Genomic DNA, 18,365 nt, shown 5'->3' on the forward strand with positions numbered 1-18,365 from the left:
TACATGCTGTGTGTGCATATTATCTGTATACGTGCTATCTATGCTGGATGAACGATTTTATACATGTTTTAAATGATTTAAACTGTATATGTATTTTATATCTACAAAATGTGTTGGGTAAAACATTGGTAGATGTAATAGTTGCTGTGTGACAAAATAAAATAATGAGAGGCCTCGTTATAGATGTTATTGATGATCCAGTGATCTAGCGGAGTATAGATGACATCCACGGACTATTCTAGACAGTCCAGTAGAACGCTAGCAGGCTCGCAACCTGTAGCTGTTTATTTGAACTGTGTGTTTACCAGCAGTACTCCATCCCCCACATGGTTGTCTTATTTGACATGAATTGCTGAGGAACCCCCGAAGCACGTGTTGTCACCCCGATGAAAGTCCTTAGACTAGGTCCCTTGTGTTAGATGCTTTAGGGACGTAAAGTGAGGATAACGGGAACGGGTAATCGGGTTTGTTTGGTTTGATAAAGTTAATAAACTTATTTATTGTGGGTTGAAAACCCTATGTGCTCACCAGGCTTCCAAGCCTGACCCACTCAGTTTCTTGTATTACAGGTAGTGGCACATGAGCATAGATGTTTGGATGAGAGATAAGGGATTATAGGCCTGTAAATACGAAATAATGTAGTAAGGCTTATGTTGTACTGTTTATGCTTTTGATCTGTATCGAACATGACATCCCGAGTCTTTTAATAAAATACATTTCTTTGGAAATGTTTTTGATAAATCTTTATCATATTTTGTTTTGGGACAAATTCCGCAATATTTTATTTAAAATGTTACTCTGATTTTCAAACAAGCATAAACAAAATCGGTCTTTTCTGGCCGTGAAAATGGGGATGTCACACGTGTGAGCAAGGAAGTCGTGTATAATTAGTATACGGGTGGACAACCCCACTTGTGACTGTTAGCTACAGTCAACCATAAGCGAGTGACGAACTATCCTTTTAATTGTTATTGTTCCGGCGCCGATGAAGCGTGCGGTGTTGTTTCTCATGGAAATCATGAGTGTGTTGTTTCTCATGGAAATCATGAGGGTGTTTTATCAGAGGTATTATGTCATATCAGCGATTAGAGGCTTATGGTAGCAAATTGTTAGAAACATTATACTTTGTCGTATACAAGTATTAATGTTAAGTATAAGTTTCCCCCTACTTATACCCTAGGTTCAAGGAACGTTTAGGTGTAACACTTATTTTATATGTAGACTATTATACCTAATATATATACTAAATGTTGGAGCGTCAAAATGATACTTTCAAAAACTAAACTTTTGAACTTAGAAAAAGTATTATTTTCATATGGAGTCAAAACCCGTGAACTCAGCAACTTTATGTTGACGTATTTTAAAATGCATGTGTTTTCAGGAACTTGAAAAGCTTGTATGTATTCAAACAGGAGAGGTTTTACTATTATCTTCTTGTTCTTTAAGAAGTATGCCATAGTCGGATATTATGTAATAAATACTAGGAAAACAATAATGTAACTTTCAATCATCAATAAAGGTATGTATTTTATTTAGTACTGTTCAATGTATGTTATATAACTGTGATACGAAGAATGAAGTTACACCGCCCGGTGATTCCGCCGACGGCCGGGGTGTGACAGAATTGGTATCAGAGATATTAACTATAATGAACTAGTACTTTCTTAGGAAAGCACGTCTATAGTTTAGGGCTTACTCTATTAGGTTTAGGTATATCCCTTAGCCTACAATAAAAAGTATTATTAATTATTCTACTGAAGGACTACTTACGGGAGCGGTGACAGGATAGACATGTCGATTTGGGTTGTTGGATTCCAGAACGGCTATATGCTAAAATGATCTTGCCCTTTCGACTGTCCTGACTGGCCGGTGCCTTATCAGATAGACCTGAAGTAACAAACAATAGTTAAAGCGTGAGTACAATAAATAAGAATATAGAGTCATATATAAAGACTCAGACTCGCGATGAGAATACACCTTAATACCCGGAATGTTTTTGATCTCAAGGATTTGGATCAAATATCCCAACTAAAGTTTATATGTGCGTAGATCCTATCACAACTAGGTGTAGGTGCGCAACTACATTTTATTATGATCAGATCATATGAACTATTTAATTTGGGAGAAATATTTGATAGACTAAACACTTGGTGATCCAAAATGTATAGGAATTCAACATGGCACATTTACGAGAATGGATAATCATCAAGGATATGGATGAAGAAGAGGAAGTTTCATTCCCCATGATGGTAGGCGATCTTTACTACCCTATAAATCTAACCACCTTTCATCCAATACCTTCTGACGATGGAGCACCTTTACCTTCCAACGAATGGGAAGAGAGTGAACCAATGGAAGAAAGCGAGCCAATGGAGGAGACAGGATCGGTGGCATCATCTTTACCACCAATGAACACTCTTTACCGTCAAGTTCCAGGAGGAGCAAATATGAAACGCACAGCTCGTAAATCCATACCGATATGGCAAAAGATTAAGAAGAATCAGAAGGCGTCATCTTCAGGAAGTCATAGAGTTCAAGATGAACCTGTACGGATAGCACAAACCGTTGATAAGTGGGTGGCAGAAGAAAAAGTTGCTAAGATGTATGAGACTGGTCAATCATCTCGACCACATCCCTCACATTCTTCTGAAGTTAACACTTTATCTCAATTGTTTGAGAAAAGTGTGAAAATTGAAGATAAGATGGAAATTGTCGAAGGAAGGGCTACTCATCTCTCCGGAAGAGTGCGAAGGCTATAAGGATAGAGGACGCGAGATCAAGAATCAGTGATGGATGTCCATCATCGTATAAATTTCGCTAATAATGATATGATCACTCACGATGCAAGGATTACAAAGTTAGAGCTCTACAATCAAACCTCAAGAAATGAAGAACGCACAGGAAGTCTTGAGCAGAGAACTCAAGCACTTGAGGAGCAAGTGGTTAATGTCACTGACGTGCTAGGTCATCACTTAGGTTTCTGGTAGATAAGCTAAAACTAGTGGTTGTGTAAATAGAAAAATCAGACTAGTTAAGGCAAGAAGAGTAAAGTTTATAGCAAGGATGTAGAAAACCTTGCAAATTTTGCAATGTTTATTGAAACTTTTCTCTTATAAGCCTAAATAAATTGATGTAACCGCTGGTAATAATATGAAGCATATATTACAGTAATCATTGTGTTATCCATTATGTTTTACACTTTGAAGAATAATTGAAGTATTTAGTACTCGTGTATTAAATGACTAACAAAACTCATAAAATTCTTATTATTTATAATAGGAACTAAAACAAAATGCCTAGAAGGAGTAGTGCTCGGCTAAACCCTAACCAACGATCAGCACCACAACAACAACCACCAGAACCAAACCCCCCAATGAGTACAGCCGAACTTGAAGAAATCATAGCTCAAAGAATCGGTGCGGCTCTATCTAATGTAACAAGAGGTGGAGTTAGAAATGAAGGCAATGTAGGGACCGCTAGAATGTGTACCTACAAAGACTTTATGAATTGCAAGCCAAAGAACTTTCATGAAAATGAAGGGGTTGTTAATTTGACCAGATGGATTGAAAATACAGAGTTCGTCTTTCAAATAAGCTTCTGTCCAGACGATTGTAAAGTACAATTTGCAGCATGTACTTTCGTTGATGCAACACTTACATGGTGGAACAACCATGTGAATACTATGGGAATTGATACTGCAAATTCCATGAAATGGGAAGAGCTAAAGATGATGCTAGTAGAGGAGTATTGTCCTAGGGAGGAAATATATAAGCTGGAACAAGAATTGTGGACCCTAACCATGAAGGGTTCAGAGATAAAAGCTTATACCGCTAGATTTAATGATCTTGCAGTAATGTGTCCATCACTTGTAACCCCTGAATATAAAAAAATTTAGCGATATATCTGGGGTTTAGCATCGCAAATCAAAGGCATGATGACCGCATCAAAGCCTACACCCTATGACAACACTAAGAGAATAGCTCATCAGCTAACCCTCACAGAGATCCAAGGAACAGTAGTGGTCTCAAAGGTTGAGTCTCCCAAATCTGGAACAAACAAGCGCAAGTTTAATGGGAAGAATCCCAGACAATCATCTGAGAAAAGACAAGACGTGGCAACCAATTATGCAGCCACGACGACAGTAACCACTCAACCAAAGTCTGCATGGTACAATCAGTGCAACCGTCATCACCCAGGTGACTGTTTTGTTTGCACGAATTGCAAGAAGAAGGGGCATACTGCTATTTACTGCAGGAGCACAACACCTGCAACAGTCAATCAGCAAACAAATAATGGAACAGGCCATGGTGAAGGAAGAAAGTGTTATGAGTGTGGAGAGGTGGGACACATCAAGAGAGAATGTCCAAATTTAAGGAATCAAGGAGGCATAGGGAATGACAGGGCATTCGTGATCGGAAGCAGAGAAGCTATCCAGGACCCTTCAGTCGTATCTGGTACGTTTCTCATAGATAATTTATATGCTACCATACTCTTCGACTCTGGAGCAGATAGAAGTTTTATAACTCCGACGTTTAGAAAATTGTTAATTCATGAGTCTAGCAAATTAAAAGAAATCTATGAAGTAGAAATCGCTAACGGTCAAACCGAGAAAACACATGAAATCCTAGAAAACTGTCTGTTAACTCTTAATAACTACCTTTTTCACGTCAACCTCATGCCAATGCCTATCGGTAGTTTTGATGTCATAATTGGCATGGATTAGTTATCTTCACACCACGCCGAAAATTTATGTTATGAGAAAGCTATACGACTACCCTTACAAAACAGCGAAGCCCTGATTATCTATGGTGATAAATCTGGAAAGAACCTCAAAGTCATCTGTTGTACCAAGACCCAGAAATATCTACATAAGAAATGTAGCGCATTCTTAGCCCACATTGTAGATAAGAAGAGAAAGACAAAAGAAATCAAGGACATACCTCAAGTATGTGATTTCCCTGACGTGTTTCCTGAAGATCTACCTGGAATACCTCTCGTCCGACAAGTCGAGTTTCGAATCGACTTAATTCCAGGAGCAGCACCAGTAGCGAAATCTCCTTATCGGTTTGCTCCATCCGAAATGCAAGAATTGTCTAGCCAACTACAAGAACTTCTTGACAAAGGCTTTATTCGACCAAGTTTCTCACCTTGGGGAGCACCAATCTTGTTTGTCAAGAAGAATGACGGATCCTTTCGAATGTGTATTGATTATTGAGAGCTGAATAAGCTAACGATCAAGAATCGTTACCCGCTTCCAAGAATTGATGATCTATTCGATCAAATGAAAGGATCCAGCTACTACTCAAAGATAGATCTCAGATCAGGATACCATCAACTCAGAGTACAAGAGGATGATATTCCAAAAACAATGTTTAGAACTCGTTATGGTCATTATGAGTTCTTAGTTATGTCTTTTGGATTGACCAATGCCCCAGCAGTGTTTATGGATCTCATGAATCGTGTTTGCAAACCATACTTGGATAAATTCGTGATCGTATTTATCGATGATATATTGATATATTCATGAACCAAGGAAGAACATGGTCAACACTTGCAAATAATCTTGGAGCTACTGAGAAAAGAAAAGTTGTATGCCAAATTCTCCAAATGTGAGTTTTGGATTAGAGAAGTACAATTTTTAGGTCATGTAGTTAGCAACGAAGGAATTCATGTTGACCCATCCAAAGTTGAAGCAATTAGGAATTGGGAAGCACCAAAGACGCCAACAGAAGTGCGTCAATTCCTAGGACTTGCTGGCTATTACTGCAGATTCATAGAGAATTTCTCCAAAATAGCCAAGCCGCTTACAATACTAACCCAAAAGGATACGAAGTTCAACTGGGAAGACAAAAAAGAAGCTGCTTTTCAGAAACTGAAGCAAATGTTGTGTAGTGCACCAATCCTATCCCTTCCAGATGGGAAAGAAGATTTCGTCGTATACTGCGACGTATCAAATCAAGGATTGGGATGTGTGTTGATGCAAAGAGGAAAAGTTATCGCCTACGCATCACGACAACTTAAGGTGCATGAGAATAATTATACTACCCATGATCTTGAATTGGGAGTTGTAGTTTTTGCACTAAAAATATGGAGACATTACTTATACGGTACTAAGTGTACTATTTTTACCGACCACAAGAGTCTCCAACACATCTTCAACCAAAAAGATCTTAATATGAGACAACGAAGATGGGTTGAATTGTTGAATGATTACGAATGTGATATTCGTTATCATCCCGGAAAGGCAAACGTGGTAGCAAATGCCTTGAGCCGGAAATAATATATTAAACCCCGTCGGGTACGAGCATTAACTATAACTATCCATTCTAACTTTACCACACAAATTAGAGAAGCTCAACTTGAGGCTCTAAAAGAAGAAAACATCAAGAACGAAGCTTTGTGAGGAATGGAAAAGCAACTTATACAAAAAGATGACGGAACGCGACACTTTATGAACCGAATTTGGATGCCTAAGTTCGGTGGAGTCAGGGACTTGGTCTTAGAAGAAGCCCACAAGTCCAGATATTCCGTGCATCCAGGCTCTGACAAAATGTACTTAGATTTAAAAGTACATTATTGGTGGCCAAACATGAAAGCAGAAATTGCTACTTATATGAGCAAATGCTTGACTTGTTCTAGAGTAAAGGCAGAACATCAAAAGCCTTCAGGTTTACTTCAACAACCGGAAATATCTGAATGGAAATGGGAGCAGATATCAATGGACTTCATCACTAAGTTACCTAAAATTCCTAGTGGGTTCGATACTATCTGGGTAATAGTCGATAGATTGACTAAGTCCGCCCATTTCTTACCAATTAAGGAGAACGAAAAGATGGAGAAGCTGACTAGAGTTTATCTTAAGGAAATTGTCAGATTGCATGGAGTTCCAAATTCAATTATTTCTGACCGAGATAGTAGATTCACTTCACGATTTTGGCAATCTCTACAAAAATCCTTAGGAACACGTCTAGATATGAGTACAGCTTACCATCCACAGACTGATGGTCAGAGTGAGAGAACCATTCAGACTTTAGAAGATATGCTCTGAGCCTGTGTAATAGACTTTGGATATGCGTGGGATACTCATTTACCGTTAATTGAGTTTTCCTACAACAATAGTCATCACACCAGCATCAAGGCTGCACCGTTTGAGGCTCTTTATGGACGAAAATGTCGTTCCCCAATATGTTGGGCAGAAGTTGGAGATACGCAGATGGCCAGAGAACGTACAGGTGATACTTTACATACTGGACCAGAAATAATCCACGAGACAACTAAAAATATAATGCAAATTAAGGATCGATTAAAGGATGTACGTGATCGTCAAAAGAGTTACGCTGACGTAAGACGTAAGCCTTTAGAATTCCAAGTTGGAGATAAACTAATGTTGAAGGTCTCTCCTTGTAAAGGCGTAATCTGATTCGGGAAACGAGGCAAACTAAACCTAAGGTATATAGGACCTTTTGAAATTCTAGCAAGAATTAGTTTTTTCGCATACCAACTCAAGTTGCCTCAAGAACTAAGTAATGTGCACGATGTTTTTCACGTATCAAATCTCAAAAGATGTCTATTCGATGACACTCATGTTATACCTCTCGACGAGATACAAGTCAATACGAAACTCAACTTTGTAGAAGAACCTGTCGAGATCATGGACCGAGAAGTCAAATGATTAAAGCAAAGTCGTATTCCCATAGTGAAAGTTCGATGGAACTCTTTACGAGGACCTGAATTTACTTGGGAACGTGAAGATCAGATGAAAGAAAAATACCCCCAACTGTTTGAAAAAACCCCATCCATAAGATAAATTTCAGGAAAAAATTATTCTAACGGGGGGAGAATGTAACACCAGTCAAAATAGGTCAATAGACAATCACATGTGATTATACCAATCATGTAATGTGATTTTGTAAACTAGTAAGGTGATAAACTTACTATGTAGTTCATGATAAATTCTAATACAAATATGAACTTTCTTTATGATACAACTCAAAGTATACGTCCATACGATTCCAAAAATATAAAGAACGTCTGAATCTGACTTCGCATGAAGAAGTTATGATAAACCGAACACTATAAATCTCTATAATACGGGGAATTTAAAATAGATTTAGAATTAGCTATTGGAGTCTAAAAGAGAGTTGTATTACTCGTAAATACCTATGCGTGGATATAAAGAACGTCAAAAACGGAGTTCGTATGCGAAAGTTACGACCTTCCAAAGATATAGCTGCCAGAAAACCTAATCCGACTGAACTCACGACGTGAGCATAGAAACTCACGACGTGAGGAGTCAAATTGCCACATTTCGGACCTAGAAGGTGCGTGATGAGGCTACGAAGGGATAAGCTCTAAGCTCACGACGTGAACAATGATATTTCACGACGTAAGGAGTCATATGGCCACCTTCCGAAGCTAGGGACGCAAATGACAAGTCTACGAGGTGAGCAGGCTTGGCTCACGACGTGAATTTTATAAATTCACGACGTGAGAGGCCAAAAATCTTCCTATAAATAGCAGGTCCGACTTCAGCTATTCCTACACCTGAACTTCTTCCCTTTCTCTCATTTGCTGAAGCCCTCTTGCATCTCGAGCCCGACGACCTCGTACCGCTGACCGTTTCTGCTTAGATTACATAAAATCACGCTACTAGGGTGAGTTTCACGGCCCCACTTTCTAATATTTCGGGGGAAAACGCATGCTAAATATTGTATATACGTCACTATTATGTCTATATGATAGTATATTAGTATCAACATAGATAGTTATATTAACCGGGATATAGTTGTTCTAAATATAATATTTTGAATATATACAACTATTATCAACTTGTTAGCATGTTCTGGTATTAATGTAGATCTTGAGTTATACTTAGGATTCTATATATATGTTGTGTGCGATATAGTTTCGAAGTTATATTCGGAAGTTCTATATGTTAAAAAGTATGTTGCTATTATTGGTTTTATGTAAAGATAAAACTTGGTATGTTATTTATTGTTATTGTTGGTTTTATGTGAAGATAAAACCTGGTTTTTCCTCAAGATATAACTGTTGTACTGCCTACAGTAATACGAACTTAGGAGTAATGTTTAAAGGCATAGTCTAATGACTTAGGGTTTTAGACATGAAAATGCTTTTGTTGTTAGAACTATAGGAAGCCGTCGGAGTCTACATGAGTAATTGTATTCATCAACTAAGATTGGGGATCTTAGCGAAAATCCTCTGAACTATAACCGTTAATCCCGTGTGAGCGAGGAAGTCATGTATAATTAGTATACGGGTTGACAACCCCACTTGTGATTGTTAGCTACAGTTAGCCATAAGCGAGTGATGAACTATCCTTTTACTTGTTATTGTTCCGGCGTCGATGAAGCGTGCAGTGTTGTTTCTCATGGGAATCATGAGTGTGTTGTTTCTCATGGAAATCATGAGTGTGTTTTATCAGAGGTATTATGTCATAGCAGCGGTTACAGGCTCATGGTAGCAAATTGTTAGAAACATTATACTTTGTCGTATACAAGTATTAATGTTAAGTATAAGTTTCCCCCTACTTATACCCTAGGTTCAAGGAACGTTTAGGTATAACACTTATTTGATATGTAGACTATTATACCTAATATATATACTAAATGTTGGAGCGTCAAAATGATACTTTCAAAAACTAAACTTTTGAACTTAGAAAAAGTATTATTTTCATATGGAGTCAAAACATGTGAACTCAGCAACTTTATGTTGACGTATTTTAAAATGCATGTGTTTTTAGGAACTTGAAAAGCTGGTATGTATTCAAACAGGAGAGGTTTTACTATTATCTTCCTGTTCTTTAAGAAGTATGCCATAGTCGGATATTATATAAAAAATACTAGGAAAACAATAATGTAACTTTCAATCATCAATAAAGGTATGTATTTTCTTTAGTACTGTTCAGTGTATGTTATATAACTGTGATACGAAGAATGACGTTACACCACCCGGTGTTTCCGCCGACGGCCGGGGTGTGACAGAAGGCCCGACGAGTGGTCCGGATAGGCTGGAGGCCCTCAGAGGCGGTCCAGACGTGCCGAAGGCTCGGAGAGTGGTCTAGATAGACTGACGGCCCGGTGCGGGCGGTCCAGTCAGACTGATGGCTCATTATGCATGCTGTGTTTGTTTATATGTTATGATTATGATCGTATGACGTTGGTATTTGGGGGTAACTCACTAAGCCTTCGAGCTTACATTTATCGATTATTGTTTCAGATACTTCTGATGATCGCAGGAAGGCGAAGGCGTGATCGTGCACCTCCTTATATTTTCATGATTTGATTATGGGGATACTCTGATGTTTAAACTATTTTGAAAACAAATTGTAATAACTTAATGGTTTTAAATGTTTTAAAAAGTTTAAATTTTGCATGATTTTTTTATGGACGTTAGGGGTGTCAATTTATGACACGACATGACAAAAATACACGAAATGAAACGAAATCGGGATGAAATCAAAATTCGAATTCGTGTTCGTTTCGTTTTCGTGTCAAGATTAAAAAACACGATGTCGTGCCGTGTCGTGTTCATAAATCAACACGAAATTGACACGATTAAGCATGTGGTTGTCGTGTTTTTCGTGTTTGTCGTTTTTGTCATGTTATATATCTTTAAGTATGAACGAAATACACTAATAGTTATGTAATATTATATTTTTCGTGCCGTGTCGTGTTGTCGTGTTTTAATTGTTCGTTTTTGTGTTAATGAAAAAAAACACGACATCGTGTCGTGTCGTGTTCGTGTTATACAAAAACTTGTCGTGTCGTGTCGTGTCAGACAAAAACACGACACGAATGCCCGATTTGACAGCCCTAATGGACGTTACATATAGGCATAAGATCACAATAAGAGTAACATAAGTATCACGATGTGGTCCCTAATTTGAGATGAATGGTTGAAGTGGATTAGACATTAATGGTAGAATTTAATTTCACTTTTAAGTATAAACTATAATTCTGTTACCTATAATGATTAATTTCAACTTAAATGGACGTATTTTAAAGCCTTACTTTATAATAAAGACTAAAAAGGTATAATCGAATCTGGTTAAGATCTTAAGACCCTAGTTGGGATCCCAAGATCCCATTATAGATCTTGCTTCAACTAGATCATAATATGAATAAGATCGTGTTTCGGTTATAAGTTCTTAATTAAGATCAAGATCGAGATCTTAACAACTATGGTTTTGAAAACCCAAAACACATATGTCTTTGTACCTTAGGGGGATCGTAGGTCCCCAATAAATAAGAGTCATATGCTCATGAAAAGAGATACCTACTCCCTCCGGTGTGCGCTCTATTTCTGGTGGACAACCATAAACTAAATATTCCATATCATACACACAAATACCTCATAATTCCCTAATGTATTCGCCTATTAAGGCAACTCTTAAGCCTCAATCCACTACAACTGTACAACCCAACCCTCAATGTCGATGTTAGTCCAATAATGTATATGATCCTATATCTAGATGAAAACATATTCAAATAAGTTGAATCTTGGTTTTAATGTCTTGAAGTATTTCAACCTAGTACGATTGTCGTATATAGTAATACTTCATTTATCTAAACGTGATTCAATCATGATCAATATGTGTAAGGGATATTGTAACAATGTACCATAATATTACTTGCTTTATGCATCCTGGCATGAAAACTTCCTATAGGGTCAACCATACCGAAATTGTCTCGATTAAGCCTCTTTAACCACAGAGTTCTTATGAAATATGTTGACATCACGATTTTTAATTGTGTTTGTGATAAAGTCCATACCATAATCTTGTCTGTTTTGGGCGTCCTGGCATGAAAACATCTTAGGGGTCACCGATCAAGAACTTGCTCTCGCTCGGACCTTCTTAACTATAGATTTTTTTTGGGAACTGTTATCTTTACGAATTTAAAACCCATTATGACAGAGAAAATTTATTCGTTTATAGAGCCTTATAATGAATACTTAGTTGTCATTACTAGACGATGTTAATCAGGTGCAAACGATGTTGAATCATGTGCCGGTAGCAACCCACAAGTATCCATATTTGAAAGTTGTGTTGATACCTCTTCTATCAGAACATTATTTTTTTCGCAAGATGACATCACTTTCACAAACTCGCAAGCATTTTTTCATGAATTAAGTGATCATTTTGTGATATTTTTCTAAAACATAGGTTATTGGGTGATATGACGGAGACAAATATGGTCATTTAGTGAAAATCCAATATATGACCATATTTGGATGTTACATTAGGCATCATGTTTATCAAATCATGGACAAAAATAAGAGATTTGTTAAGATAAAGTTACACAAACATGTACAAATATATAATGCAAAATTCAGATTTCTTTTTTCCAACTAATATTTCTTAGATAACATAAGTAGTAGTATTAATTTAAACTTTTAGCAAAAAACCGAACCGAACTTGAAACCAAAATTTCCCACTCAAGGGGCTTCTTAACAAATACAAACAATTCTTAGAGAATTAAGAGGTATTATCACATAATAAGTTAGAAGATAAGATATTACGAGGATGATGATGATTTTAGCTAGGGAAGCTTGAAGTGATCAAGCCTAGTTTCACCAAGCCTATGGGCATACGTGTGGGACTTGTACTCGGCCCAAGTGAATGGTTTGTAAAGTGGAGGTTTGTTTAGTTTGAGTAATTGTGGTGGGCAAGTGATTGTGGTTTGTGGTGGAGGTCCACCAAAAAACACCATCGACAACCTGCATTCTGTTGATGATGTGTTAGCCATCGCTCTATGCCGAACACTCTTAAACCTTCCATTTGTCATCACCTACATGCATCAACAACTGTAACTAATTAATATTTTAGCCATTTTAACCAAATTTCATGCAAGAAATATTGATTTTCTTTTATAAACAATTCTATGCATGCACCCTTTAAGTTGTACTTTTTGCTTTAGTAAAAAGTAACCTGTAGAAGATCACCAACAATGACACAAAAAGCTTTTGGATCCGAGTTGACAGGCACCCAAGCGCCGTTTCCCAATGATATCTGCAAGCCAGGAACACCGTTGGATGCGAGGAGTGTCAGGATCTGAGGGTCAGAGTGCTCTCCGAACCCAATAGGGGTATTGCCATGGTGGAAAGAGGAAGATGATGACGTGTCAGTGACAAGTGGATAGTGATTGAGTCTAAAGAGTGAGTCACTGTCGTGATCTGTAAGCAAAGTCGTAAAGAGTGAAGGTGGGACCCGAATCCCCTTCGCCATCACACCCAATATTTCACATGCCAATCCCCTCACCACTTCTACATACCGACTTACTGTAGAACTGTGAAAAAACATACGTTTAGATGTTAAAAACTAATAATAAGAGCAAACAAAAAACAACAAAAATGTCTAATATTAATATATTAAGAAAAATTACTTTATATAACAGAATGATAATAATTAATGCATTTTCCAATTTCAATAATGATCATGGAAGGAGAATGATTTGAAGAGGTGAAGTACAACTACTTCTACTCTGAGACATGTGGGAGAGAAAAAGAAAAGAAAATAAAAGAAAAGAAAACACAGAAACACCATTTACACACAGTAGGGAACCTCTGACACAAAGTTTAAAAGCAAAGAGATGGGTTTCCGGTTACTTGGGAGGCTTTGCTTTATTTAGTAAAAAAATAGAAACCAAATCTACTATTCTCTTTTACCAAAACAAGATACCTCCTACAACCTTCACCCTTCTATCAACATAAATAAATATAACAAAAATGGTTCGACTGGTAAATTAAATAACTATTTTATTTTATCAATTAAGTGAAATAATTATTTTTAATCAAGAACTATAAGTTGTTTTTTTTTTTTTTCAATTGTTGACATAAATTGTCTCTGATTTATGGGCTAAATCAAACATCTCACGAGTCACAAAAACTATATCAAAAGATAATTTCCGGCTATATGCATGGGTTTCTTTTCTATATCCGAATGCAATCACATATTCACATGTCAAAGTCAACAAACACATATTTTACATATAAGATTATTAAGAATGTTAATTGTTATCAAAATATTTAAAACGCTTGTTGGTGATAATATAATAAAGAAAACATGTTTGTTAAAGAAAATTTAATAAAGGAAAATAACGAAATGTTTTTTAAGAAAAATGAAAATAAATAAAATACATAACTAAAAATAAAATACTATATTTTTAAGAAATCATAAAAATATTTCATTATTATTATAAGATGAAGAAACTACAACATTTCTGTCTTTAACATTATCTCAAATTAACTCCACAATAGTTTTCATGATTTACCTCGCAACAATTTTCATATGTTTGACAGCATTGTGATTAATATAATCTTTTTGTTAATCAACATTTTTTTACCAACACAAATTATATACTTGTAAATTATTTTAGTTCGAAATGAATAAGTAACAAATATCGGTGAATAGTAAATGTTTTTTTTTTCTTTTTAACTATTTGATTTGATTTGATTGTTGACTTGTCAAGTCAAATATTGAATCTTTTATTGTTGCTTGTGCATGTAGCTGTTTCCATCTATCACATTTACAAGAACCTATACATCCCCTATCCCCGCTATCCTAAAATTTCAAAAGATGACTTTTAGGATAATGTTTTGAAATAATGATTTAAGTAATATATTTTTTTATTTTTAAATATTCGGTTATTAAATAATTGGTCATTAATTTTTTTCGTTCACATTACTCTTCCTTCCAACTTATTAAACTGTACACATTCAGTCTTTGTAACCGACTATTCCAGATAAGCCAGGTAAAATGACTTAAAATGGTAATATATTTATCACTTTGTACATATTAAATCCTTAATATTTTTTTTTATTGCAAAATAAGTTTTTTTTTTGCACATTCAGTATTTATTACTGATTTCTTTAGGTTTTTCTCACGTCATTCTAAATGAGACAATCATTAATGAGGTGTTTGAGGCTGTTAATGTTTATGTTCATCGCGGCCTCAGTTGTTTGGTTGCTTAGGTCTTGTGTTCTGAATATCGTAACTTCTTCATACGCTTTCGGATTTTAACAATGTTTATATCCATACGTTCGTATTTAAGTCTACTACAACTTTCGTTAAAATTACTCCCTTCAAAAATTAATATAGTTTTACTTACGATTTTATAAAAAAACATTCATACATTCACAAAAAACGCATGGATATAAACGGTTTTTTTTTTTATAAAAACTAATATATTTTTACTAACGATCTTTATATCCATGCGTTCTTTATGAATGTATGTATGAACGTTTTTTTTATAAAATCCCAAGTAAAAATATATTACTTTTAACGGGATGAAATTATAATAAAAAATTGTAGTAGACTCAAATAAGAATGTGTGGATATATAAATCGTTAAAATCCGAGATCTATGAAAAAATTACCTAAGAAATCAAGCATCTGAGGCCGCAATGGACATAAGCATCAATAATCACAAACACCTCATTAATGATTATTTCACGTAGGATGACATAATAAAAACTTAAAGAAATCAACCATAAGTACTGAATATGTAAAAAAACAACAAAAACTTATTTTGCAACACAAAAATATTAATGACTAAATGTGAAAAAGAAATATGTTAATTACTAAATGTGTACAAAGTGAGAAATATATTACCTTTTATAATCATTTTTCTCGGTTACCTGGAGTATCCAGTCATAAGAACTGAATGTGTACAGTTTAACAAATTAAAGGGGTAGATATTGGACGAAAAAAAAACTCAATGACCAAATATATATACAAATCGAAAAATATATTACCCTTTTAAGTCATTATCCCTAATGTTTTTTTTAAAGATTTTTTAAACGATATGATAAAAATTTTATGATACTTTAACGATGGTTCATATTTTTATTATAGTTTAAATTGTTTGCATAACTTTTTTCTAATAGTTTAATATACACATTTATTCATATTTTAAATAGTGGGATAGAAGATTGTTATACCACTTGTGACATTGACCCCCCGAAAAGGGATGACAATTAAGTTTATGATTAATATGAATATGAGGTGGGAAGCATCTTAAATTTGGCAATCACTTGTATTTTTCTTCATATGCTTAGCTTTCTTGATATTGACATCAATCTTACAAGCCCTTTTATTCCATCTCAAAATATATCATATTCATTCCAATTCTAGAAATCAATACATTAATTTTCAAAAGAAAATTATATATATATATATATATATATATATATATATATATATATATATATATATACTTAGAGAGAGAGAGAGAGAATTTAGGTATGCTAAACATAGAACATTCATAAGAAAAAAGTTTTCTGATCGAACTTTAAAAAAAATGAAATAAAAAGGTTAATTTTATCTCTATAAGAAGAGAGTTTTTTTCAATTTATTTACATACCACCTATTTTTATTTATTATTGTGTTATTATTTGTATACGTTGCTTATTTAATTGATTAAAAATCTATAAGACTCACCAAAACTCTTCTAATAGCTTTTTGAATTATTAAGAACTTTTTTATTTGAAAACGTTTTCTCTTTAGTTGAATAGCTTATTTATTGAAATAGTTGGTATCTAATCAATTCAAATTATATACACTGGATTTTGAATGTCAAGAATTATTAATAATATACTTTGTTTTTATATAAGACTTTCTTTATTGTTTTTGACAAATATTTTTAAATATGCAAATAATAATAATTATATTAGAAAATGATAAAATGAAATTTTTAAGTGTATCCTCCATGCAAAGTGCGTAATTACTTCTTTCGTATGGAAATTATTTTTGATAATTATTGTTTTAGATTTGATATAAAAGTTGTGTGTATATATGTACAATATTAAACTACCAATAATTTACAACATAGATAATGCTTATTATCACTTTATTTAGAAAGTAGTGGTTTTAAAATTCAAAAAAGAATGAATATTTTTTGTTCAAGTGGCCATTTCCCCATAATAAAGCATATTACTAAATTTGATTAATAACTAACTTGTGCAATCAGTTTATATCTTTTTTTATAAATAATAATTATTTTAATCAATATTCATAGACATAGTATAGTTTATTATCTAAGTTTTAACAATATAATGTAGCATAATCGTTTTTAACGATTTATGCATGCACAAATTGGTATTTTTAAATAAAAATAAAAACATAACTATATAAAATGATAACAAATCCACGCATTACATATTTAAAATAAATCATAAAAGCAAGTATATATATTACATAAATATATAAATAATAACCCTCATAATTATTTACACACTATCGTACGATAAAAATGAAAAAGTAAAAACAGTACATGCATTTTCTTTAAACTAACATGTAGATGTCACATTTATAGCAGCAAAATAACCCTAATTTAGATAAATATTCAACAGATATACAAATAAAAGATTGCTGTTATAACTTATAAACTTGTAATACTCATCAAATCAAATGTTATAAAGGAAAAATAATTACGAAATTTCGTCAAACCAGAAATCATATTTTACCTTGTGGGTCCTGTTTATGACATACGATCGTAGAATTCCCTTCATGCAGTAGGGAAATTGATGATATAAACGAATAGGAATTTGAAAGAATTAATACCTAAATTTTGATGGGGAATTGGAGACGAGCCTTGAAGTGTGATCAATAGCGTTTTGATTGGTTTGCAGAAGAAGATACTCAAGCTCGCCCGTGTCGCCACTAAGTCCAATGTTCTTGTTTCCGTATCCAAAAGGTTTGGTCAACCCGACCCGTTGTTTTTCGGATAAGGGTTTACGGAAGAAGTCAAAGCTTTCATCTTCCATAGTTTGTATAATGTGATGAGGGACACCATGGTTGATGACCTTAAAGAAACCATATTCTTCACAAGCTTCTACAATGAGCTTTGATACTTGTGATTCTTTTCCCGAAAGATCAATTGTTGGTATCTTTATCTCTCGGATCTTTTCGACCCGTATTGGGCTCATTTGAGTTGCCACCACCATTTTTCTGTAATCTCTGTCTAAGTAATATGCCTCCCGAGAGAAACTGAAATATATTTGATTTGTTAAATTATTGAAAGATGAAGAGAGGAAATAGATATATTTAGGGTTTGATGGATGACGAATGATGTGTGAATGTGTGTAATTGTGTATGTATATGAGAGAATCAGAGAAGGAATGGGAGGGAGCTGGGGAGGGTGTCTATATAATAGATGTTGGCATGGGGAAGAGAGTGGCAGACCTATAGGACAGTGATGTAAATTTATCGGGCGTGTGTACGTATATATATTTGTATTTATTTGGATATAAATCTAAAAGATTGTGTATTTTTAGGTTTAGTATTTAATATTTGATGATAACAAAATGGACGATAATTTAATATAATAATGATATTAGATATGG

The 18,365-nt window shown here is 34.5% G+C and overlaps 1 protein-coding gene across 1 annotated transcript; it reads right to left on the minus strand.

Moving 5' to 3' along the window:
* Positions 1 to 12,409: 12,409 nt before the first annotated feature.
* On the minus strand, positions 12,410 to 18,148 carry LOC145105223 (gibberellin 2-beta-dioxygenase 2-like). Its single transcript, XM_079042358.1, has 3 exons — positions 17,584 to 18,148; positions 12,953 to 13,310; positions 12,410 to 12,812 (listed from the first exon to the last, which is right to left on the minus strand). Exons 1-3 carry the CDS (start codon positions 17,964 to 17,966, stop codon positions 12,564 to 12,566), a joined length of 990 nt encoding a protein of 329 aa, XP_078898484.1. The 5' UTR covers positions 17,967 to 18,148; the 3' UTR covers positions 12,410 to 12,563.
* Between the last annotated feature and the right edge of the window lie 217 nt (positions 18,149 to 18,365).

This window comes from Lactuca virosa, chromosome 1 (genome assembly GCF_052849685.1).
Source record: "Lactuca virosa cultivar CGN04683 chromosome 1, Lactuca_virosa_CGN04683_v6, whole genome shotgun sequence".
Taxonomy (NCBI): Eukaryota; Viridiplantae; Streptophyta; class Magnoliopsida; order Asterales; family Asteraceae; genus Lactuca; species Lactuca virosa.